The sequence below is a fragment of the Anas platyrhynchos genome, chromosome 7, assembly GCF_047663525.1.
Source record: "Anas platyrhynchos isolate ZD024472 breed Pekin duck chromosome 7, IASCAAS_PekinDuck_T2T, whole genome shotgun sequence".
Classification (NCBI taxonomy): Eukaryota; Metazoa; Chordata; class Aves; order Anseriformes; family Anatidae; genus Anas; species Anas platyrhynchos.
The window spans coordinates 28027400-28053458 of NC_092593.1; the positions used below are offsets into that span (position 1 = coordinate 28027400).

The 26059-nt window shown below is 41.1% G+C and overlaps 1 protein-coding gene and 4 non-coding genes across 6 annotated transcripts; all 5 read right to left on the reverse strand.

The window, feature by feature from the left end:
* Positions 1 to 470: 470 nt before the first annotated feature.
* Positions 471 to 26058, reverse strand: NOP58 (NOP58 ribonucleoprotein). Of its 2 annotated transcripts, none has more exons than XM_072041113.1 (15): positions 25897 to 26058; positions 21388 to 21464; positions 19591 to 19643; positions 17650 to 17774; positions 16794 to 16930; positions 15615 to 15679; positions 14180 to 14314; positions 13176 to 13321; positions 12098 to 12224; positions 11316 to 11479; positions 10547 to 10681; positions 9256 to 9317; positions 6521 to 6654; positions 1589 to 1719; positions 471 to 830 (listed from the first exon to the last, which is right to left on the reverse strand). In XM_072041113.1, the coding sequence occupies exons 1-15, from the start codon at positions 25909 to 25911 to the stop codon at positions 774 to 776; spliced, it is 1563 nt and encodes a 520-aa protein (XP_071897214.1). In that variant the 5' UTR covers positions 25912 to 26058; the 3' UTR covers positions 471 to 773. The 2 variants fall into 2 exon arrangements, with proteins under 2 accessions (XP_071897214.1, XP_027317271.1); XM_027461470.3 differs by lacking the exon at positions 25897 to 26058 and adding an exon at positions 24084 to 24243.
* Positions 11858 to 11943, reverse strand: LOC113844231 (small nucleolar RNA SNORD11). The gene has a single exon (XR_003498635.1). It is a non-coding gene; the product is annotated as a small nucleolar RNA SNORD11 (small nucleolar RNA).
* On the reverse strand, positions 12988 to 13071 carry LOC113844232 (small nucleolar RNA SNORD11B). Its single transcript, XR_003498636.1, has one exon. It is a non-coding gene; the product is annotated as a small nucleolar RNA SNORD11B (small nucleolar RNA).
* Positions 14925 to 15012, reverse strand: LOC113844229 (small nucleolar RNA SNORD70). The gene has a single exon (XR_003498633.1). It is a non-coding gene; the product is annotated as a small nucleolar RNA SNORD70 (small nucleolar RNA).
* On the reverse strand, positions 19234 to 19322 carry LOC113844228 (small nucleolar RNA SNORD70). Its single transcript, XR_003498632.1, has one exon. It is a non-coding gene; the product is annotated as a small nucleolar RNA SNORD70 (small nucleolar RNA).
* Position 26059: the final 1 nt, after the last annotated feature.

Genomic DNA, 26059 nt, shown 5'->3' on the forward strand with positions numbered 1-26059 from the left:
GCTACAAATAAAAAATACTTTTTTTCTATTTCATTATCAGGGAACTCAAAGTCATTTTACTCTATGCTTATTTTAAAAATCAAGTGAAGAAAATTACCACAACAACCACAGACGCAATTTGGAAGCCAACCCACATTACTTCAAAACCCGCACCTCAATCTTGTCAGTCAGGGCAACAAAACTGAAATGTTTCAAGAAGGATTAAAAAGTTCTTTTCCTGAGAACTACACTGCAGACTTCACAGCTCAGCTGTTCAATGCATCTTTTACATTACGCACTGATATTTGTATCAATTTTATGGAGAACTTAAGAACATTTACAAGCTTTGAATTCCTTAGATAAGAAATTACAACAGAACATTTATACATTTAGAAAGAGGTTTTTGCTGATCATTCTCTTAAAACAATAAATCTTAGAAATGGTCCTGACAATGGTTAGAAAGCCAGCAAATAAGTTAAAAGACAAAGGCATAAGATCTCCATAAAAATGTTTTTATTTTTATTTATTTATTTTTTACCAATGAGGACCTCATTTGAAAAAAGGATTTACTCAAGCTTTTCAACTAAAGGAACAGCAAAACAACCCAGCAATCCTTCCAAGTAACAGGCACACAGAGGTATCCTGTTCCAGGACAAAAGATACCTATCAAATGCATCTCCTTGCCCTCTTGCAATATTGGGAAGTTACAAGTTTTTAGTAACAGGCTAAAGAAAATTTGTCAAGAAATACTACTCTGAAGCAGCTGTCCCATGGCCCGTGTCTCCCCCTGTTTCTCAGTCTTCATCCTCATCTTTCAGTTTCTTCTTTTTCTTCTTCTTTTTCTCTGTATTCTGGAAACAAACAAACGTTGCTATGAATCAACTATAATGGAGAAGCAAAGCAACGCAGGTAGCTAAGAAACAGAGCTCACTCAAAGCATCCTTGTAGCTGCCACGCTTCACACAGCACAATTCAAGAGATGGAGCCTTCCTTTACTGCTAATAGACTTGATAGTTACAGCACAGTGAGGCCAGGGGGCAAGGGAAGTTGTGCTGTCTGTCACAACCACTGGCAGCTCAGCACTGTGGTCAGTGTATATCTGACAGTGTAGCTGCCCTAATCAAAGGAGAGAAAATTAAATCTGATGTTTAGAGCAGAATTTCAGAACTGAGCAATTAGTTTGGCTACAGCATCTACTCTGTTGCTGCTAGGAGACATCAAACAATGCTTCATCTACTCGGCAGGTACAGCCTCTGCTCTGCAGGAGCCCTAAACAATAGGGATGCCTGTGGATTAGCACCAAGGGACCTCTGTAGAAGAGGTATAAATAATGAAGACTAAAGCTGAGGGTGTGCTAAGGAAAGGAGAGGAAAGATTCTTGGTGCATGGAGGCACTACCACCACAGATTTCCCAGACCTTATTTTGGAATGCAAATCTTCTTGGACTTTACAGTGACGGATATATATAATAAAAATAAAGTTGCTAAATAGTAAAATAGTCCTTGTATGCCCTGAGTTACATAGGTAAGAATATTTTCCCCTCACTCCATGTACTTTGAAGGGAATTCATTCCCAAAAAGGGTGAAGCAACTGTGGAATTCTGCCTCACCTCAACTGTGGGGCTGGTGGGTGGTTCCTCAGTCTGTGACTCCTCTTCATCAGCTTGCTTTTTCTTTTCCTTTTTCTTTTTCTTCTTTTTGACAGGTTCACCCTCATCTACATCTGCTTCTTCTTCTTCTTCTGTACCACAGAATGAATAAAAGTGGCAGGTTGTCAGTTATTAGAAGCGTTTAAGGCAAAAGATAAAGCTTTCTAGGAGATGAGAGGATGCAATGAAAATATTAAGAAAGAACACAAAAAAAAGAATACTCTTCCCCTTTACGTATTTCCATACCTATTTTTTCTCCACTTCGCCCCTGCTTGCATAACTATTCCTTACTATTATCAAAACATGCAGCTATGTAAGACGACCGACAGTGTGACAACACTATTCACCTCTCCTGGCACAAATAGCACTCCTATACGCTGCCTTCAACATTTCAAAAACAAGCTTGCATGTTTTATTTGCCTGCCAAATTATCAGGTACTCTTTCTGAAAACAGACTGTCCACAGTTAGGCAAATATTTTCATCGGCATCACAAGAGCAGTGGAAGGACTCAACAATCCACATCAGAAGCGCATTCAGCCTGCAGTAGGTTGTTCTCCACTGATTCCCTTATCTTAGCATTGGAAATCTGCTACGAAGCAGATCAGCAATCTTTTCTTAACTGTTTAGACTGGCAAACACAAAGATCTCAATGCTGAACTGACATAAAACATTTAATGCAAGAGCAGAAACTCTGCCCTGGAAGACAGGAATTGAATTATTTATACAAGCTGAGAGGACTGTTAACCCAAGGAGAGATTTACTAATGCTCTCTTACATTTATTTTTCAGAACTATTCGTCGACAGCTGGCACATCTAATCACAGTGGTAGAGACACTATAATTTACCACCACTCATCTTTCTAAAATACATGCCATAGTCCTAGGAACCTCTCGGTAAAGAAAACAAGCAGAAATCACTAACCAGCTGACAGCTTATGCAGTAGCCAGGCTGTTACTTTAGTGTACCCAAGTTGAATTTATTTGCACAACTGATTCAGTGCTGGATACCAAATTTCTCAGGATGTAGTACTCATGAGTACATTCATAATATAGCAACCATTGTCCTGCAGTAGCTGCAAAACTAAGATGCCAAAACTAGTAGCAATTGTGGTATGTGCAGCTGCTACCAGAGCTGTGAAGCAATTTTTTCAGTGAACTCCCCCCAAAAAAACAGAATCAATTTCCTTTGGAAAGCGTACTCACTTATCACTTACAAAAAGAACAAAAACAAAAACAGTGCTGTTATTTTTAAAACAAGAAAAAAAAAACACCCAACCTCCTAACATTTTAATTATATTGTCACAAGTTTAGTTCCTCAGGGCAGCAATGCGATTATGAGTCAAAAATATACTTCAATCTTTGCCTCCAACATAACCTCCAGATATAGAACAGGCTTAATTGTAGAAAACTTCTAGACATTTCCACAGCAAAATACAGCTAGCTAACACACGCAGGTTTTTGACATTAAAAAAGTGACACAAGCAAGCCAGCAAAGGATTCCAGATAAAAGAACTGGTATATATGACCTTAAGTGTGGATTCTGCCACACACATCATTCACAGTGAACAGTGTACAAGTGTAATGGATTAAAACCAATTAAGAATAAGTATCCTTACCTCCCCGTATAAGACACACACAAATAAAAAGTGGCACAAGTAAGTCATTACATTAAAGCTATACAGTACCAAAAGTACACAAATCACATTTCACTACGCTACACATATTCACTCAGCAGGACTGGTAAGCCATGCATTTTCAAGCAAAACATTGGGTGGTACCCTGGAAAAAACTTGTTATTACTCTGTCTTCAAGTATGACACATCAGGCAGTGGAACTTGTCACAATTTACAACCACAGATAATGCACTGCACGCTCACAGGCACTGTCACTTCTCACAGCTGGCAGCAGACGCCTACAGGAAGATTTAAGTTGCTCCTTTCTAGCAAAGCTCATTGCAGGACTTCACGTATCTGTACCTAGGCAGAATGAGGACAGAGGCTCCGAGGGTGCTGCTCTTCTCCTTGCAGATCTAACAGTTTTAAGTCACTCAAGCCCAGCTGGATTTATGATACACAGCAGTTGACAACAGCTGTGTATCATAACAACTATCAGGCACCAAGACACAACAGGCAGCACCCAAAAGAGCAGTTTGACTGACAGCCCTGCACAGCACTGGAAATCACTAGTAGTAGTTCCAGCCACCCATTTTCTACCAATCTTCTCCAAGTTTTTACATACCAGCGTCTAATGCACCCTCCCCTCCTCGTGATCCTCTATGCATACAGAATTAAGTCACACAGCCTATCAAAGACACCACCTCATAATGCTGCTGGCATTTAAGGCCTTGTGCCTTGCAGTGTTCCCTGCATTAATTTGTTTATGTTTGCAACACCTTTTCAAGTGAGTAGCTGCTGCTATATTCTGACACTTCAGCTAAGCACTTCACTGGGGGCACTGGCTGGCCCCATTAGCAGTATGCATTCTGTTTAACCACATCCAGTTTCAGAATCTAGCCACAAAAATAATTCCTTTCCCCTACCATTAACACAGATTTGTATTAGAAAACAACTTATTAAGTATCTTATTTCAGGCACTATCTTTCTGCTTGGTTTCCTTTTAGGTGTAAAAGATGGTTTGAAGTCATGCCTCCCTCCTTAGTACCCCCACTCGCAGTTCCTTTCCAAAGTACTGCCACGCATGCACTCCCAACAGGGAGACAGCAAACACCACACACCACACCTTGCAGTAACATTCTGTTTTCAGGATAGCACAATGCAAAATACTGTTCCCCCTTTACTGTGAATAATAAAGTATTAGTTTGACAAATCACTTTTCAGTGACAACTTCCCATCTCATTCTTTACCTTCCTCACATAATATGAACTGGATCACACTTATCTGGCTAAAGAATTCACCTTTTTCCTGAACATCTTTTCCACCAGCACCATTTACCATGCAGCTGCACAAACAGCACAGGGAAGGAGGGGGCAGAGACTTCTTGCGCAACACTGTGTCTGGATGTGCAATCGGACCAGAGAAAAGCCTAACAGAGCACTGCACCAGAAAAACCAGGGCCAAGAACAGCAGAAATGAAAGGCTTGTGCATATGCAAGTGGACATACAATCTAAATCTCAATGCTGGGACCTCCTCTGTACTCTCCTGTGTACCGCAGAACTCACTGAACCACTCAACAAACTTCTTGGCTCACCACCACCCCACCAGCACACTGTACAAACATATCAACTGGAAAAAGAGCAAGGTCACCGTCTGTCTAGCCTGTGTCAGGAAAATCTGTGTACTTTGTTGGGTGGTCAAACAAGAACTTGCAAACTTAGTGACAGTGCTATTTTAAAGGGTACAGGAAGACAGGCTGAAAGGATGAGATCTGCATATAGTTGATAGGAGGTCAATAAGCTCTCTGGAACTGCTCCTCCCATACTTTGAAGCATCTGGCACACATTAGGAACATAGTTCTAATGCCCAAGTGTCCCAGTAAAAGAGAACTGGAGTAAAAACAATAGCTGTGAACCTTTGAAGGATGCCCTACCCTTTCAGGAAGGTTTTTTCAAGTTTTTGAAATTAAACAGAACAGGTTTCAGCAGTTCACCAATATTCTAAACACTGTCTACAGCTCTAATAATTCCTGGTAACTCAAGGATAACTGCTAAGCTCCAATCCCCTAAACTAAGAGGTAACAATGCTCAAAAAAGCAAAGCAAACAAAAGTTTTCCTCTATAAACACATGAACCACTGAATAAAAATAATCTTTTCGTACTGTAAGAGGCCAGGCTGGAAATGATTGTAATATTTCACCTGCAAGGAGCTCACACCTACAAGATGTCAACACTTTGACAATGGAAGTGAGGCCCAAGGGAACGATTCTGAGGCTACAGTAAGGGAAGTTAGTTCAAAACATTACCAAAAGCAGTAGATGTGAAAATACCCATGCTGTCCAAAAAGCAAATGGGCAACATTCAGGCATCCAAAGTACTTATTTGTCTTTGTTTCATTATAAGCACGTGAGAACAAGCTGGGGCACACCTCTACTTCACAATATAAAGGATTCTCCCTCCATTGAAACTTTAGTTCTCAGCTAAATTTAGGTTCCTACAGGTTGCTCCATCCACGTACACTGACACCGTAAACCAACTATCAACCAGCATCTAGAAAGTTCACCTCAGTTTAAGCTGAGTGTTAAGAGGCTTATAGACAGCTACCATGACAGCCTACCTCCAATTTCTCTAGAGCAGAACAGCACAGAGAAAGGCAGAAAGGGAAGGCTTTGACAGTCCCTGCCTTCATGCATGTGCAGTTGACAGAACTGGAAGCAGTTCAGGCTCAAGGTCTCACAAGAAGGACAGAAAGTCCCAAGTTACTGGGTACTCCACTGATGTAGGAATGATTAGGTCAGCCATTTAGAGATGCTGGAAGTGCACAGAGGAGAAAAGATGGAAAATGTTGGCTGAAGTGAACCACCTTACAAAAAACAGAGTGCTTTGTAGTTAAAGTCCAGAACCTTTCTTCACACAGTATCTCAGAGAAGTAAAGAACAAGTGTGGCCACAGCCATTTTAGCTCACCGGGGATTAACTGTTCACGTATCATGAATTCAGAGTGAAACTTCCAACTTTGAGTTCTAATGTTCAACGTTTACATGTTGAAACACTTCCTTGCATAATGAAACAGTATTGTTTGATGAAAATGTAAGAAGAATGAGTAGAGATTTTACTTTTCGAAGTGTTCTTCTATCCTTACAATTGTTTAAGGCTATTATCATTAACACATTATGTCATAACTGAGGAGAGTAACCAGGTATAGCAGCTGGTTGTCAGTGTTAAATCCCACTGCACGATGCACACAGCAATATGCTAGCACCACAGCTGCAGCAACTAACCTTTCATCTCCGCTTTGAACTTCTTTGCTTTCACAGCAACCCCTTCCTCCTGTTCTTCCACCTCCTGTATTTTTTTTCTCTTCGAAACAGCAGGAAGCGTGGAGTCACCAGATGGGTCATATACTTTTACTTCACTGTAATGAAAGAAGCAAGATGGTTTAAGTAACAAAGGAGAGCTAGCCCCCAAGTAAGATTCTGCAGTTGAACATTAGCTTTCCAGTACAACCTCTCAAAAACATTAGCAAATCAATCCTTCTCAGCTAGCAAAGCATCTACACACAGTCAGGTCCTTTCTTCATCACATGAATTGTTCATCAATCAGTAATCGTCACTACAGGAGATACCCTCATAAAATACAACTATCTGATCTGAACAGAAGATACCAGTTCTGATTTGTATCTGTTTGAGACTCTACAGATACAGAGCATTTAAATCACCCCTTTGATCTCTTTGCAGCTGAAAGCCTTCCTATGGCAGCTGGATAGTTACCAGCACATGGCTCCCCAAAATTTGGGGTCCATACGAGTGTATCCTAAGGGTAACAGACATACAGAATTAAGAGTAGCTTAATTTTTGCTTTTTCTGCACTGCCTCTCCACCATTACATTCAAGAGAACACAAGTCAAAAGGAAAGGTAATGGCTAACCTCTGTATCACTGACTTGATAAGACAGACAGGTGAATACTTAATCTTATTGAAACTCCCTCTTCCTTAATACCATATGCTCCTTTGCTCAGCCTCAAACTTTTGTAAAGGGTGCAGAGAACCAGCTGCTCTGAAACCCAGTGCTCTTCATTCAGACCTTTTCAAGGGCAGTTGAATCATCTAATATCTATAAAGCAGTTTTTTTTTCTGACTCATTGAGAATCGCTACTCAAGGAGAAAGGAATTTTAAAACAGTAACCCTACACTATCCTCCCCCAGCCATATTCTAAGCACTTCTGTAACATAGGAATTTGAGGTAGCTACCTTGCACAACTTACAAATAAAACTGAGACTGGTGATTAGACTAGGAAGTATGTGGTAATGGTAATAGTGCCATCAATTGCTCCTCTAAGCACCACAGATTTTTCTCATGGCTACGACCACTGCATATGGCTTTGCAGAAACTGATTACATAGCCTCTTGAAAACACTGGATTCTGTTTCAGTTAAACCCAGGAAAGAGCTCAGTGGCTTCGTTGTCATTGTCAAAATCCTACTAATGAATAAAACAAAATCAGCAAATAAACATGACGATGCATAACACTCCCTTGCATCTGTTTCTAGAAAGCATAAGAACACTTGGCTTGAAACCTCATCTCTGCAAGCTACCTGACAACAAGCTTCTGAAACATTACTTTGATGTAGCTAATTCATGCTGAATCTGTAGTTCCTTACAAGACTAGGAGATTCTTGCCAGTGTCCTTAGAACATGAGCTTAGCCCTTTATACAATCTCCATAAAGCAGTAGTACCATGACTCTTCTACAATGGTAACAATGATAATTGGACAGACACTTCTGTCAGTGTATAGGCACTAGACTCTTGTTACAAAGTAGTTCTAACTTTCACAGGAATTCAACCCACTCCTAAAAAAAGCAAACAAACGAAAAAACATTCAGCAGTTCCAGAATTCAGTATTGCCTTGAATGCATGAAATGAGCATTTTGTCTTCCCCTTCTAAACAGACAGACTAAGCCGTACAGCAAGGTATTATCTTCAGCATCTCTTCTCCCCAAGCCTAGACATGTTTGCAGAGCATGCCTAACAGTAGCAACATGTCTCAGCAGAACTTCACAACTCCCCATTTCAAAAGATGAAAAGCCTTCATGTCATCTCCTCTCCTCCCTAAGCTACTGCCTCATTATACACCCTGATGCTTCATTCACTGACACATGGTTGTCCTTTCAAAAGCTACTCCAGAAATCACAGCCATCACTACACTTGGAGATGCTCAGCACATGGAAATGCAAGTTACAGCCAGCCTTGAGAAAGATGCTTGTTTGGAGAGTGCAGATAGGTGCAAAAGTGTTATTTTTTCTAACAGAACTAGCACCAAGCCCTATTTCTGCAGAGCATGTGCCTTCTGCACACCAAAAATTTACCGGAATGAGAAGGCCAAGTTAAGCGAGATACCTGCCAACAAATAAGTGGAAAAACCCAGGTGTCACAGCTCAGATTAACAACATGCTCCAACCCTTAGACATTCAGCCATCTCAGCTGCAATTTACAGTCATTTAAAGCACCAGAAACTGCTCTATTGCTTAAGATAGAATATTATTATATATGGCACTTGAGCTTTGTTCAAAACTTTTTTTTTTTTCCTAAGAATAATACTAAGTAGGTTTCTAGGGCAGCTTCGAAACGTATCAAAGAAATTTAAATTTTGATTTTCTCCAAATTAACTTATTCAGACTTGCATTAAATAAAGCTGCTACATATTAACTCCCCAGCTATTCAACGTCTGAGGCTGATGCTGATAGTATCTAACTATGCTTGTTATCTGATAACATCAGTAATTTACTACTAGAAAATCAGGACTGTTTCACCAGTTCACTGGCTTTACAACTGTAAAATGCAGGAACATAGAAATTCCAATTAGTGATGGGACTTGTTATCAGTGTTTAAGAGCAAAGAACATGTTTTCTGGATCTCAAGGCAATCCAGCCCACAACCAAAAAGCTTCTCAGGAATAAAAATATAAAGAGTTATTTACACTCAGCCAAACTGGAAAAATAAAAGAAAAAACATTCACCTCTTGTTTTGATACTTGTCTGTCCTGGCCAAGGCTTTTCCAGTGCCACTTATTCTTCTTATCTAAAATAAAAATTTAGAAGTGAAAAACAAATTACTCATAATGAAAACAATTCACAACAGAAGTTTCACAACCTTTGAAGGGAATTAAAAAATTGAAAGATAAGCGGCTTTTATTGGTCAGGCTCTGGCGTAACTATGAGTCTTACACCTGGAAGTAGCATAATGACAGGGAGGTAACCAGGGTGAAAAAGGCATGTGTCTCTCTAATATGGCTCTTCAAGAAGCCAATGCAATTAAAGGGCATCTAGTACAGGATTGAACATATCACAGCCACATGCATCATACCTCTAAATTCACAAGACCAACTCAAATTTGTGCACTTTTTTTTTTTGCAAGGATAATCACATGTCAGGGCAGGTATCACACTATACCTGGCATATAGCCAACCTTAAAACCACAGCACAGGCTCAAAACTTGATTTGGATTAAATTTGCAACTGTCAGGTAATCACCTGGTGCTTTGGTATTAACAAACCTGTCTCCATGCTTCTGTTTCCATGGGAAGTATTGCCTCTCATGAAATGCTCAGAGGAGTAGGCAAGTTTTTCTGGATTCTTTTTTTTCTATGCTAGCAATGCCAGCACTACAGCATTAGCATTGGATCTTCTAGCTTAGAAGACTGCACCCAGTCGTAGCTTGCAAGATCACATGCAGAAGGCACACCAGCTAAAAGAGGGAAAGTGAACCCGACAATTGTTCCAGCATGCTGTGCCAATGGCAACAGATGAAACAGCACGTAAAGAGAGGCAAAACATGTATTAGGTGATGGGAGGGTAATGCAGCAATTTGCATCTTCTCTGCTGTAAATAACATCTTGCTTTGGCTGCTGAATACTAAACATCCCGTGTTCATTTTGGGGAACAACACGATACCAATCAAACTTTTTTCTAAGGGAGAAAGGAAGAAGCTATGAAGTAACAATATACCTTTACAACTAATACAGAGATACAGTAGATCGTAAGTATATGATTTTACTTTCTCAGAATCAAGACTTTTCAGTATAACATATTTGAAGACAGGCACATAAACAAGAAAAAATGAGATACAAAAGGATGCAACAAGCTTACAAACCCTACTGCTCCGGCCAAGGCCAGGAGAGACTACAGAAATACAATGACACTAGCAAAGACTCTGAAAGCAGTTTATCAAAAAATATGATAGAAACTTAAGAGGTATAGGAGACAGATTTTTCAAGAATGTCAGCTTGATGCAGTCCTCTACTGTACTTACCCCCCTCTCTTCCAAATGCCTCAGTCTCGTTTCTACTTTTAATCTGTTCTCAGCTCCCATTTCAGCACTTGTATCCTCTCCAAGGGCATCATAACGAATAGTTAAGGCAGTCTTAGCTGCCAGCATTCGAGAAATCTGCGCAAGGCCAAAATATTAAATGCTAAGACTGAACATAAGGGGATGATTCACTCTGATCTAGAAACCATACCCACAAACAGAAGAACAAAGCAACCATTTACTAGTAGCGTTTAATCAAAAAAAAAAAAAAAGCATATCATTCTTCAACACTGAAATACTGTTAATTTAACACCATATTTTCTTCGTAAGGGAGTAACATCCAAACCTAGCAAATCACACTTTCACCCTGATGTGTTAAAATACCTAAGCACTTTAAAGCAAGCCACGAAAGTTACTACCTTTAGCAAACAGTACACATTTGATTTTTAAGCAAGACTAAAACCTGTCACGGCTTACATAGTTTACTATCACATAGAAGGAAGTAGTAACATACACATTGAGAAAACTAATGTTACATCACAACTTAGCAGGAATGCATCTGTTGTTACTTGGTTATGTTGATGGACAATCCCATTCCCCTTTCCCAACAAGAACAAATGACACCCAAAGATTCGTGGGACAGTGGCACTTTCCACATAATCACAAAGCACAGGAGAGCAGGCCATGGAAAGCGTCTCAATGTGAAGCTCAAGCAACCAACAGACTTACATGCTTCAAAAAAGCCAACCCTGTAAACTGTTCTGCAACTCACCTTTCCTTTGTTTTTAGCAGTGGTTTGTCCCACCAGAGAAGCATGATAGATAAGGCCAAATTTAGGTGTGTCCCGCTTCGTCTTCAGTGCTCTGAAGAGTGCCTTCTCAGCACCCAGTATCTGAACCGTTGAAGCTGGATGTTTTGCCAGATTCAAGAGGGAACCTAGAAAGAGATGGCACAGAGACAGTGATTTTTCAGATGAGCAGCTAAACAAGCAGGATGCTAGACTCCTAAAGCATTCAAAAGCAGCAAGCTCAGAGCCATCTGTTTCTCTAAGGGCTGCTTCAAGCTCATTTCCTGAAGGACAGGTAAGCCATTTCAATCTTTCATGCTTAAATTAACTATCTTGGTGCAATTTCAGCAATAGAAGTCTAACTCAATAAAACATAGTCCTGGCAGCAATAATGCATTAACCACACAACTGAAGCATAGATAACCCAAAATAAGGTTGCTAACTTGAGATGGTCTGACTGTAAAAGCTTAAAGCCAGCTTTTCATTATCTTATGTCAATAGTTACTGGACTATCAGCAGGGAACTCAGTGTCTCAGAAGAGGTAGTGACTTAAGTTGCCCTCATATTCCAAAGAGAACTCAGGCCAACCAAGAACTACATCATCACAGACTACTACCAAACCAAGCTCATGCTGGTATTCTCAAGACTCCTCAAGAACCACGTTCCTTTTAACAAGAGGTGCTCATCAGGGCCTTGCATAATGCTTTTAGCTGACAAGCTCCTCAGAGAAAACCTCTGATTAGGTCAGCTAAGCCAGTATGACCCACCTGCGTGAGCAATTAGCCTTGCTCCAACCAGTTCACCCACCATGACAGTGAGATTAGGAGCGATGGCCATCATTCTGTTCTTCAGGTAGTCATACAGCTGTGTCCGATACTCGGAGATTTCAATCACCTGGCAAAGACAGAGGTTGGTTACAGGAATCAGTATTAGCTGACAGACAAATCTAAGAGGTAAATGTATTGAAAGAAGAAGTGCTGAGAATTCTAACCAATGAGGCTAATGGTGCAAACTGCAGACAGACAAGAACCACAGTAACAGAAAGCTTTATATCGGGCATACTCCCAGAGCAGAGCTCTGTCCACGAAGTACATTGGATCTGTATTGCTCATTCCTCTATACAACTTATTTTCTCAGCAAAGCTCCTGACAAAGCAGCTGACAACATGCCAAAGACAGCGAAGCAGAAGAAGAATTCTTAGTAAGGACATTTTCTTTAGGACAAAACCTTTGGAACATTTAGTTTTCACATAAATCTTTGCCACCATTCTCTTGAAATAGGATAAATGCTCTGTACTTCTCCTATACAAATACACACAATTAGAACACACATAAAAAAGCAGCCCAGTCTAGACCAAGAACAGGAACTCACTACTCCTAACCCTGCCACTCCCTGGTAAAGTCACAATTGGCACCACTGAAGTCAGAAGGAATTCACAGGCAGTACAAATGGAAGCAGGATAGGGCTCTTAATTCTTTTTGGACTTCAGTGTTCTGCTTTTAACCCAGGGTTTATGACCTAACTTCAAAACTGACAGGTTAGAAAGAGGCTGTACGGTACCATTCTTCCAAGAGCTTAAAACAACACTGACATCAAAATCCTACTCAAAAGTAAGACTACCACGTTCAGAAGACTTCATGCAGGTACCAGCAGTCTGAGATGGCTCAGATGAGGTAGTGACTGTGCACCCTCATGTTCGTACATCAGGAAAGCAACAATATAGGAATCATCACTGCCATCATAACTGTATTAGAAAGGCCTGGGAAAATCTCTCCTTGGCAGAAGAGGCTCTAATATTGTTAACTAACATTGAGTTCCTACTGTTATTCACATACATGCACATACCTGATCGCAGAGATGGATTATGTTGTTTATATCTTCTTCTGATACTTCTGTCCCCATGGAAATCTCAGCAGCAGCTTTCACATCCTCTTCGATCTCCTCTGGTAGGATGTCAGAAACATCAGAGGAGGCAAAGTTTCTTCTGTCTCCTGCAGGGGACAGATGAAAGCATGTTTGCACTGGTGGCAAGATGAACAAGTACAAAAAGAACAGAGACAAAGATAAAAGGCCAAAATAACAAACAGTGAGTCAAGTGTGCCATCATCTTATTCTAAAGCCCCAAAACGTGCTAATGCTCAGACTCTGTTTATACTATCTGAGAATGGTTAGAAAGATTAAATTTGGAACTAGAAAAAAAGACTTCGTTTTGTGACACTAAACACTTCACCTTTTCAGTAGCTGATGGCTGCAAAATTTTCAGTCAAGATTAACAAAGGAAGAATACCAGGAAGCGAGCAGTCATTTACAACTCACCAGGCCTAAGTAATTCTTCCTACAATCAGAAAAAAAAAGTTCCCTTAAAACCACAAGTTTTTCTCTTAACTGCAAAATTCTTATTAAAAGAAAAATTTATGTAAAATACATGCCTAAGAGGAAAAGCAAGGGTCCAAAATAATGTATTCACTATTCTTTCTGTTATAATGAAAACATATAGCAGCTGTAGTCTCAGAGAACAGCCACAAAGAGGCAGTGACTCTCTTGACATCAGTGTTTGGCAGCTCATTTCCAAAATGATGTGCTACTTGTGACTGTAAGAATATAAGCTCGTGGTCCATGAAAATCTGGCTGGTCATTTGCTACTGTTTTTTTAATAAGCTTCAGAATTTTAAATTGCATCAAGATAGAGACAGCATATGCTACTTTTCTACCAGCCCAGTTCTTGATGGCAGGATTGTGTATGTGATCATGACTCGCTGGATGAGCGAGTGGCTGGTCTACAAATCTGTCATAATGCATTGTATACTAACATGAAACATACTCCAGGCTCATGCCTCCTTATTACTCACCAACTTTCCGCACACATTTACAGTACGTTAGGTTATCTGTGATGATTTTACCCAGCTCAGGGAAGTGCCAACCATACCATTCCCTACAGCGCATAATATAGTTATTCAGTTCTTTGTCCAAATCATCAAGAAGTGCTAAGAGAAAGAAGAATGGACTTCTATTACTTGAACGTAATCTAAACATGGAAAACTCTTAAATCAACAAATTTAAATAACGTAAAGGGCAGTAACAAAAGTATTTTATCCTTATAAAGACTTCCTGGAATGAAACACAAGCTGCAGTACGTTAGAAGTCCTAACTCTTCAGAGAGCTGCACAATCTTAGGCACAATATTGTAGAAATATTAGAATTCCCCTGAGTGCAGCCTGGAAGTTTCATCACTGGGACCATCTTGGACAACAGACCCCTGCAACAGCTGTAAAGCACATTCTCCTGAAAGGAGGGCAGGAGCTAGCGTGACTTTTCCTCTTAGTGCCACCCACACAAGACTGATGCAAAAATCGTCCATCTAATAAACTTTATAGAAAAAGCCTGTAATTGTAAGAAACTCATCTTGTATTCAGTTACTTGACTGTAATAAGCCCTTTAATTGCCTTTATAAATATATCCGACAAATCCAACGGGCTCACCAGTTACCAGATATGACCGATAACTGGATTTACGACATCGCTGTAACACCCACAGCGTATACTGCTACAGAGCCCTGAGGCTAAAATATTTCCCGCTAACATAATACCAACATTCCCATCTGTTGTCTCAGTGGTAGTGACGAAGGAGCTGAATTAAATCATTATTTTCAGCTTAACTATGTTTCATCATTGACAACAGTCTGGGAATTAATATTCCAAACAGGATTCCTCACTACTACCTCACAGCAAGTACACTGATCACGATGTTGATGTCAAGGTAAAATGAGGAATAGGCTTTCCTAACTGTGTTTACAATTTCAGTCTTTTCCATTACGAAATCAAGGACATGAAATACAGCATTAAATACTGCAGTTTTTGTTGTTTTTTTTTGTTGTTGTTGTTGTTTTTTAATATATCTAACGTAAGAGTGTCTCCACATTACCCTCTATGCAAGCTACCACCAAAATGAAGACTCAGGAAATTCTGACTGTGGGGCCCTGACACTCTCCCAAAATTACTCAGAGGCAAGGCATGTTGGAAAGCAAAGTCCTCAGAGGGCTGAACACTGCCTGCTAATCTCCATGCTAAGAAAATGGACATCAGTTTACTGTATCACCCTAACAGTGTCTCTGCTTGTGGCAAACCCTATTAAGGAAACAAACCCTAAGCCTAGCTGAACAGAACTACCCAATTTACTGACAAATGCTAGGAGGAAATTGACAGCAATACTTTTCTGTAACCATTGTAAAGAAGTCAGCTATCTTAAGCTGAATCCATGAATAATTTAAGCTGTAAAAATACTTACAAATTGCCTGGACGATCATGGTATCTACTTTGTCTGGGCTGAATTTCAACTTGTATCGGGAAAGGCTGGGGAAGACAAAAGTACAGTTTCATCAGCCTCCTGACATCCCACCACAAAGCATACCCTGCTTGCTCCTATTTTACAGGAGTATGGCTGCCCATACATTCATTCAATTTTATCTCACTGACCACTCTCACCTGTGACCAGTGGCGAAGTCCAGCTGACACATGCTTTCACAACAGCTGTGACATCTGTACATGCACACATGCTACAAACAAGGTGAAAGGGAAAGCTAAGGCTATCTGTACCACATGCACCAGTGAACGCCAACACTAAGGCAGGCTATTTCCTGATGTTGGTTTCTTTCTGCATGGTTCCCCGCAAAAGCTATCTGTCAACAGCACTTCTAGTTCTGCAGTGGTTGGAGGTGATCCACAAAATGCTACTTACCCAGCAGCAAATACCAGCAATGCTAGTAAAAGAAACTTGCTAGAAAAGATACATTCTCACTGTTTGGAAAAGCCTATTTGCATTTGACTTTCCATGTATGTTTAAAAGTTTTCAGTATACTACTGAAGCATGATAACACTGAGGACTTCCATCTTGAAAGTACTTTTTCAATATTAATGACTATTTTCGAGGCATCCTAACAGCAAAAAATACATTCTTAAAGAATTAGCTACACCAAAACATGTCAGAATATTAAAAGCTACTCATGAATGTTTGACCCTGTGCTGATCCAACAGTTCTGTATTTAACTACTTCTCCACTAAACCTAACAAGATAATGATGCAGAGAGGGGAAAGACATTATATAACGTATATATGACAGTGTAAATTAGCAAATCACATTCTTCCCATCTCTAAGTGGCAGCAGAATTTTAAACAAACCATACATGGCTTGTTTTAATGGTTGAAACTGCTACAGAGACATTTCAAACAAAATCCTATAGTACACAACATGCAAAAAGAAGCTATCAACTGCCTTTGGGAGAGGTTGATGGGTTTCCTTAGAGTGTGAGTGCAAATCTTTATAAAACAAGACTCCAGATACAAAGGCATAGTGACTTAGAGTGAATATTAGGCCATGCCATGCACTCAGACACTTCAAGTATAACATGGCTAAGGACAAAGGAGGGGAGAAAACATGGGATGAAATAAAGGTGTTCTAGGAACTCACCTGTGTGCGAGACCCAGACACATCGCTGCCATCTCTCGAGAAGGAAGGCCTGTAATAAGCCCTTCAATCTGTGAACGGATTCCTCTCATCAGCTCTGTAACCATTGGGCTGTGTATACAACTCAAATTCAACTTATCCTGCAGAGTAGAAATCAATGATCCAAGTCAATGATGACAACTGCATTCCTCTAAAGCCCTTCTTCCAGTAGCCTTATCTTAGTAAAATCAGCTTTCCCACTCCTATCCTATGGTCACTCAACAGGTCCAGTCTTCTCTGATGCTCAAGGCAGTGATACTCTCAGTTCTCTACACTGTAACAATCACACAATTTGAAGGGGAAATTTACAGTTAAGGCTCTAAGACACCGGAAATTAAAACCAAAGATTTTGCAGTTTATTAAAAGAGTTTGGCTACAGAGAGAAAATTCAAAGATAGAGTGTTCAGATTTTTAGGTTGTGGGATCTTTTTCAGAGCACAAAACTGAGTAATTATTTCACTGTCCTTGGCAATATTCACTTCAACATGGAATCCTACTCCTTTTGCATCCCACGCCAATCTCCTAAGACATGATGAGAACAGGGTCAGAATAAAAGTCTTTGGAACAGGCAACATTCAAACACAGGACAGGAATCTAGGATTTGACACCTAGGAGATATCAGAGAAAGCAGACCACCTCTACTGTACTTCTTCCTTCCACTGGTAGACAAGAACTGAAGGACACGTTTGATCACAAGGATTAGCTATCTTCCATATCACAAACAAAACACGTTCCATTATTAACAACTTTAAAATCTCTGGAACCTGTCTGTAAGATTTCAGTAGCATGAGACAAAAGAAAAATGGCAGTCACTTATCACCTTTATGACACCCCCAAGTTTGGCATCTGCTACAGCCAATTGTTCATGAGCATCTTTTGCCACTATCTTCTTCAGAATTTTCTTCAAGTTCTTGCTGAGCTTGCCTTCTACAAGAGCTGTGGATGCTGTAGAAAAAGAGAAGACCAAAGATGTAGTTTCTTTCCTTTCCTAAAACCTGTAACAATAGGACCTCTAATTTAGTGCTTTTAGTTTGACTGCCCACCATAGCTCTAGTCTGAGCTGCAGTACTACTTTACTATGAAATATCTAGAATCAATAGAAGAAAATTGTATCCTTGCCGTTTTGAAGGCCCAAATCAAGAACCCTTCTCCCAGTTGCCTCACCTTTCTCTGTGTCCTTTTAGTTTTATTTCTTTCAATTTTAAGGAATTTTACATGTACATCATATGCTTTAGCTATAGGTTTCACATTTCAGAAAGCAAGGTTTTAATAGAACATTTTGTTTGTGATTTAATTAACCAGCCATTTTCCAGGTCCCTTAGTCCACCGCCACAATATCTTAAATTGAGTAACAGCTTATTTGCATCCTCTGCTGATGATAACCATCCATCAAAGTCCAACAAAGAACAATGCCAAGCACACTGACTGGGAAGTCAGACACAAACCCTTTTAATACACACCATGCAGACTAAAGAGTTTTAAAGGGACTTTTTTGTACTCAAGTATTAATAGATCTGTAAAAGCTTTACAATCCCACACAATATATTTTAAGATGGCACTTATACAACTCTCTCTGCAGGTCAGCTTTGTGCTCCACTGAACTGTGATTGATGTAACATCTTCATCATAGTATATATAGCAGAAGCCAATGATTTTTGACTTCCAGAACCTTAATGAAATGTAAGGGTAAAGATCTAAGTGCTGTGTTCAGATTCCTCCTTCCTCTCATCCGTTCTATAATGGAGATAAGTCATGAAGCTTTCAAGCTAACCAATAATTCCTAAGCCACTTAAAACAAGCAGATCATTTTCCCTTCAAAATAAATGTGACCTAAGTAGTCTGAGTAATCTCCCCCCTTTCCCAAATAAACCACAAACTCTACTACTTCACTTCAGTTTTACTTTTTTTTTTTTTAAATCCTGACACTACACGATCTGAACCTAAAACTAAGAAAAAGCAACATATTCCAAAAAAACATGCCAGGTAGAGAAAAACATACAGCAGCTTCAATCTCAGCCATTTTACTTGTGTGTATAGCATCTCCATTTTTAAACTGCTTCCTTACCTTCCATCATAAACTATCCCTGCTACATCTGATTATGAAGATCCTTTCTTTGATAGTGTGATGTTTAACATACACTTACAGAAGTCATACAGTAACAGTGAATTCAGCAGTAATAAGCATGCCATCCCCGAATGGTTAGCTGGCTCTTTTATCATTTGTGTTCAAACCAGTCTGCTGTGTCAAGTTATTTGAGTGTTTAAAGAGCAAAAAAAGCGAAGGCCTTATATTCAATAAACTGCTGAAATTCATTAAAGTGCAATACAAGCATTTTTTGCAAGAAAAAAACAGGCACAACATGTCCATAAAACAAGAGCATTTGTAATATATGTACTCTGATATCCGTCTGTTGTCTCAGTGGTAGTGACGAAATGTAGACTCGTATCACTTACATTCAGTTCCAACAAGAATCCATCATTGACAACAGACTACATACCTCAGTCCAACTTCTACACGATGCTCATCAGGAAACTACTTGGGCAATAATGGTAATAAAAAAAAACAAACTTCATTATGTCTCTGCTACACTACAGACTGAGTGGATGACATCAAAACAACAAAAACAGTTGCCTTTGAAAAAAAAAAAAGTATGAACTAAAAACTAAGCAAAGGAAAAACACAGCAAGAACAGAGGCAAGTAATGAATGAACTAGTGTGGCGGGTTTGGTTTTGGTAAGAACAGCATTAACTCTCACTTACCAGCAAGAGCTTCTGTTGTGTCCTGAAACTTCTCAAAGTGTTTCAGCTTTACTCTACAGAAGAAAAAAATACACATGTAAACAAATGTACATAAAAGAGATGCTAGAATTAACTTTTTTTCTCCTGTCCCCACTACTGTAGTCTTACAGACAAGACAGGAACTGTAAAAGAACAAGAAATCAATACCCAGACCCTCAAAAAAGGAGGGAGAGCGATAAACGTGCTGATTAACTCCAAACCTGATGTAACTTTTCAGCTGCGCCCCATAAGCTTGTTTTCAAGGAGGAATTTTGATTTAGTATTTCTATTTAAGATGAACACAATCAGAAAACCTAAGCCACCTTTTCATTTGTAGTTCATAATTAAGGACAGATACCAACCATCTGAATTTCAAGACAGCAGCACTCTGATTAAGTAGGTGTCACTGCTGACTGATGATACTATCTTCCCACTCATCTTCAAAAGGGAACCTTTTGCCTCTGCGAGCAGCCCAGATTTAACTTGCTTTTCGACCAAATACACCTTCAAAGACGTTAAAAGTGAACCCATTCATTGCCCATGAATCCTCAAATCCTCCCTTGTAATTAATTATATGTTAGAACACAAGTTTTGAGTTGAGCTTAAAACAAACAACTACCAAACAGAAAATTCTTTCATGCCCAAACTGCTGACTGGAGCCAAAATCATATGAACGGTGTTTAAATACACCGTGCCAGCTCCTTAGGCTCAAGTTCCTTCTCCCCCTCACATAATCTGTGGTGTTGATACCTAGAGCTAAGGTTAAGAAGCTATCACAATTCAGTAAATTCCTTGTCAGGGACAGGCATTTGACTAATCCAGTTCTGATTAACCACTGCTCTTTGTGAGTCAAGTATCTGCAAAAGCAGCAAGGTCACAGATAAAGCTGAATGCTACAGCTAAGAACTCAAGCCCAACAAAAGCTCCAGGCTTATTTTGGTGCCTTTTCATAAACACATGAAATACACGAACTAACTGAATCGGAGCACAGATCCATTAAAAGCCACATCCTCTCTAGCAAGGGGCCAAGATGATGTTTCCAAGACAAGACTAACAACACTACAAACTGACAGATGTGGGATATTCTGTCCTCTCCTCTAAATACTCCTCCAGAGAAGGGTAAATCTGAAACGCAAGGCATAGCTTGTTCAGAGGTATCTGTTCTAACCAGAGCTGGTTAGAAGTTTTCCAGTAAAAACACCCTATATGGACTTGGCAGGAATTCACCATTGTTCCCAATCTCAGAATGATTTGCTAGAAAGGCCAGCTTGATCACCACACACTGCAACCCCCGTGCAGCTGCTCAGTGGCACTAACAATCACTGATGGTATTGGCAACAAGACTAACCCTCAATTTACAGGATTCACATGCTATTAGTTTCAGATGGATTAAACCTTTTTTTATTTCAATAATTTCCTGTGAGCACAAAAATCTTATTTCAGCCAGTTTCAGCATTACAAATTCACATATTCTTGTCAAAGCATTCAAATCGCCCCTCAATATTGTTCAGCTTTTTGCTTCAGTGGTATATAGCTCTTCTGCGGCCAAATTACACTGCAAGTTGAAAAAATATATATATTTCTTTCACTCACTCTGATATTGCACCTCAAGTTTGTCTCAGTATCTGATTTCACATTACTGTTGCTCATGCCTTTTAAGTTTTAAAATACTGAAAAATGAAAATCAATACTTCTTTCTGAACCTCAGATATGCAGAACTACACAGGCAGTCGCGTCCTTCCAAAAGCCAAGCTGCCACCCCCACATAAGGCTGCTTACATTTTGTTTGCTTTTTCAGGAGTTTCAAATTCTTTCCATAAACTGTCAACTTCTTGGAGCTTTTTCTCATTAAGAACCTGTAGACAAAACAAAAACAAAACAACACAGTTATATTTAAAGCACTTCTGAACAATTTTCAAACCTGCATTCAGCACAGAAGACCTGAAACAGATTTATAGCATACCCAACTGCTGGAAGTTAATTCAACAGATTCAGTTAATTGAACCATGATTTCCAGTTTCACCATTCTCTCTCAGCAACTTTACCTTTATAATTCCATCCAGCATACAACAACATTTACAGCATTGAATTTACTTTCAACTGCATTGCAGAAGTTGCTCAATAATGGCTGGGTTCTTCTGAACCCGCACCATCTCCTCAAAGCCCTCTCCTTGTTTATCAAAACCAGGATTGCTCTACCACCTACAAGACTCATTCACAACCCCAGTGACCCAAAACCAAACCTGCCTCTGCTCTGGGAAAATACAAACATGTCTGGGACACCTCACAGGAAGGAGCGATCCCACAAGTTATTGTCATGAATTTGAGCTAACCCAAGGAAGAAAGAGGATGTCTCTAGATAGATGACTTCTTCACCACAGCTCAGTAATCAAATGAGCCAAAAATTACTTAAGAGGCTGCAATGGCTTAATCCCAGCTCTGGTCAAAGGGGATCTCCTTTCAGTCTTTAAACAGCAGAAGAATAACAATTACAGTCCTAGATCCTACACACATTTCATAAAATGCCAAGTGTACTGCAAATTCCTAGAAAAGTTCTCAGGGGAACAACATGGGCAAGATCCTTACAACATTATGTTCTTTAATACCTCAGTCAAAAATATTGTGGTTTTGTTGCTGCAACTTAGATCCAACACAACTGCCATTTGACTAAGTGCAGTGCAAAGAATCGTTCCAGGGATTACAAGATTCTGCTCCCTTGCAGATTTTTGAACACAGGTCAAAGAAGGCCGTATTTTTTAAACTGAATTAGTAGTTGAGCAAGTAAACACAGTAACTCATCTCTCACAGGACACTGAAGCACAAAAAGCCCTTTGGGCAAATCTTCCTTTGCCCAGCCTCTTGCCTCTTTGCTACAGTTTGTCCTTTCTATCCCGAAGATGATGGAATTGTCACCTTCTATGAACAGACGTGGACACACAGAGAAAAATATATACAAGCTGCTAAACTGAGGTTGCTAGCATATAAAAAATATGGCTACCTACAGACGTTTTATGCACCACATGATAGCAAGACTCATTGGGAAGAGCCCTCTGAGATCTAGAACACGGTTATGCTATTTGCCCTTTCTTTTTAGGCTCTTTGTTTCTTCAATAGGAGCAACACCAATAAGGGAATAACTGAGACCTACCCTGTTTTGAGAGGAAGATAGCTCTTGACCACCAAAACATAAAGGTAGAGCAGTTATGCTAGCTATGAATACCTGTGGGTACTGCTAAAAATGGGAGTGGGCGACCACAACTATTTCTAGAGTTTCAGAAGCCCAAATTCCATCCAGCCCTCAAATAATTAAAAAATAAACAAAACAGCAGCAGCAACTATCTCTAGAGGTGGCTTTAAAAAGGAAAAAAGCAAACTGAAGCTAAACTCTACAGGGAACACTTTGATAGAGGATGGATGTACAAATGTAACTACATAAATTTGCAACTACTGTGTCTCAGAAAAGAGAGCTCTCACTGCCCCACAGACATGCAGTGTGGCTATGACTCTCCATATTTAGCATTAGCACTGCAAACAGAACGAGAATGGAAAAACAACGCCTGTCTCAAAACATGTATTTTAATAAAATACTGTGTATGCTCAGGTCCAGCAGACGGTTCCCAGCTCTATCGCAATCTAAGCCAGGCACCATTTGCAATCCGGTCTCTCAGACAGGAAGTGTTTAAAGCCTGCTTGTGAACGCTGCTGCTTGCTGCCTGGTGCCCTCTAGCTGCCTTGCACACGCACCACAGCCAGGCACCATGCCCCAGCTGCTGACATCTACACTCGTCTGCTACTGCAGCACTTCTGCAGAACTTCTGCATTTCTCTTTGCGCATCTCTCTCCTCTTACATTTGCTTTATGTCGACTTTGGCTGCACTGATTATAATACGGGCTGTTTTCAGCCCCTCCTGTAGAGTCACAGAAAAGAACCACAAAACATCCCAAGTTGGAAGGGGCTCAGAAGGGTCACTGAGCCCAGCTCCTGGCTCCACACAGGACCAGACAGAAATCTGACCACGTGTTTAAGAGGGCTGTCCAAGCACTCCTTGAGCTCCAGCAGTCTCAATGCCGTGACCACGGCCCTGAGGAGCCTGTCCCACTGCCCGACCACCCTCTGGGTGCAGACCCTTTCCCTAACCCCCAGCCTGACCCTCCCCTGTCCCAGCTCCATGCCGTTCCCTCGGGTCCTGTCGCTGTCCCCAGAGAGCAGAGCTCAGCGCCTGCCCCTCCGCTCCCCTCATGAGGGAGCTGCAGGCCGCCATCAGGCCTCCCCTCATCCTGCTCTGCTTGGGGCTAAGCACACCAAGAGACCTCACTGCTCCTCATACGCCCCGGCCCCTTCGCCGCCCGCTCCGCCGTTCTCCCGCGTGGCCACGCGGGTGGCCGAGCCGAGCCGAGCCAGGCCGGGCCGCATGGCCGCCCCCATCTGGGCGCAGGACCCCGCGCGCGGCTCGCCCCCCGGCAGCTGCCCGCACCTTGAAGATGGCGTACCCGGCGGCGGTCTCGAACAGCACCAGCATGCTGCCGGCTGGCGGCGGCGCGGCCACGTGCGCGAGCGGCGCGGGCCCGAACCGCGGCCTGAGCGGGAGCGCGGCGGAAGGGGCGGGGCGGGGGCAGCGGCCCCGCCGGAACCGCTCCCGCCGGCGGGGGAAGCGCCGCGCGCGCCCGCGGGACACGTGGCGGGCGGGAGCGCGCGCGGCGCCGCTGCCCCCTAGCGGCTGCGGAGAGCCGGCAGCGGGACCTTTCCGTGCTGTAACCAAACGATGTCCAGGAACTCGTTACCACAGAGGTGGCATTCAGCTAAAAGGGCAATTTCCAGGTTCTCTCTACTTCTAAAGCACTGCTTCAGTGCTGCTGGCTCAGGGAGTCCCTTAGAACACGGTATCCATCATTTTTACCAACACTAACCCCTCCCAAACACCTGCACTGCTATTACGAGATTACAGATTAGTTGTAGGTTGAAGGTCAGCTTTAGGAAAGCTGTTTTCGACAGACCAGAGAGCCTTTGTGCAGCATAGGTAGGCCAATAGGTTTAAAAATACTACACTACTTGCCTCTTGAACTGCATGCACAGCTGTGGAGAAGGAAGTTAAACTCCCATCTGAATTACTGGAGGTGAATGATAATTGATTTCAGCTGTTTGACATTAGTTACAAATGAGAGAAATTAGAGAAGTGATACTGCACCTGAGAATTAAGCGAGGTTATTAAAGGAAGTAATGCAGGCTCGGTGGTGGCTGCAGAAGCAAGAAGGGCTTTGGGCTTTTTGGGAAGGGACTTAGGTAGTGTTTTGTTGTTTTTTTTTTGTTTTTTTTTTTTTTTTAAAGTGTTATTTTTATTTTTAAATGTGTTCTCTGTTGTGTTTAGGCTGCTAAAAAATGAAACTATGAATTCTGTTGACATGCCTGTGTCTTATGGGCTGAACAGAGACCAGTTTTGCAGGTACTGCACCAATACGGTTTGTACCCTGGGGACGTAACATATCTGTAACCACAGTGAGTAAGAAGGGGCAGAGAGTCAGCACTGCGGGTACTTAGCATGTATGCAGATTTCATTGTTATGCTTTTACGTTATGTATAGGGATAGGTAACTGAACCCCAGGTCGTGGGAGCTTTAGTTGTTATTACTGACTGTACTGTACGGAACAACAAGTAAATCTAAGAATTATGCTTAAGTTTATTGATAGTGTCTGAGGCTGTAGTGATGTCACTGTAAGGCCACTCTTCTGCTTTTAAACTTGGCTTTATTTGTGAGTAGAAACGATGTTTATAGTAATATTAAGTATGTCCTTTTTAATTCTCTTACTGCTGTATGTTGTTTTAAAGGTCTTAAATGGTTTACTTTGTTGGTTTCCATAGTGTTTTTGAACTCATAATTTGCTTTTACTCTCAGCTTGGTGTAGCATCAATAAAATTGACTTTCCTCCCTGCTAGGCTTTGTATGAAACAAGTCATCTTAATTGTGTAACTTTGTATAGTGTGTGTTTTCTGACTTTTTTTTTCTTAGTTCTGATTGGGTTTAGTAGTTTTGTTTAAAACTAATTCATAAGAGTTTAAACATGGCATACTGCTTCACTGGCTAACAAAGGTGCATCTCCTGACGTTGTCACACTTGCAGCATGTCTTTCAGTCAGGGAGGCACAACAGCGCTGATACAAAGTGCAGCTGCTCCAGTGGCTGGTGTTACAGAAGAACCCAGTAAATGGAGGTTGAAGGCCATGTGGCTCGATGTGTTCTGCCCAGCGATGCCTCCTACCCTTCCCCCAAAGCAGCTGGTAAAGCTAACCTACCTGGCGATCACGCATCTCCTCTTCCTGCGGAGCTATTTTACAGTTCCATTACCCTTTTCCTGCCTTTTTTCGGGCCGGCCGGTGGAGCGAAGCCCTCCCCTCCCCGCCACCAGCCCCGGAGGGCCGTGAGCAGCCCGGGGGAGGCCGGTGGGGCTCGGGGGGG

Coding starts and splice junctions, on each gene's coding strand:
- NOP58 (XM_027461470.3), bottom strand. CDS start 24,128: ATGCTGGTGCTGTTCGAGACCGCCGCCGGGTACGCCATCTTCAAG. Junction 21,465..24,083: donor CCGGGTACGCCATCTTCAAG/GTGCGGGCAGCT, acceptor TTTTGTCTACAG/GTTCTTAATGAGAAAAAGCT. Junction 10,682..11,315: donor CTGCTAAAAACAAAGGAAAG/GTGAGTTGCAGA, acceptor GGCCTTGCGCAG/ATTTCTCGAATGCTGGCAGC.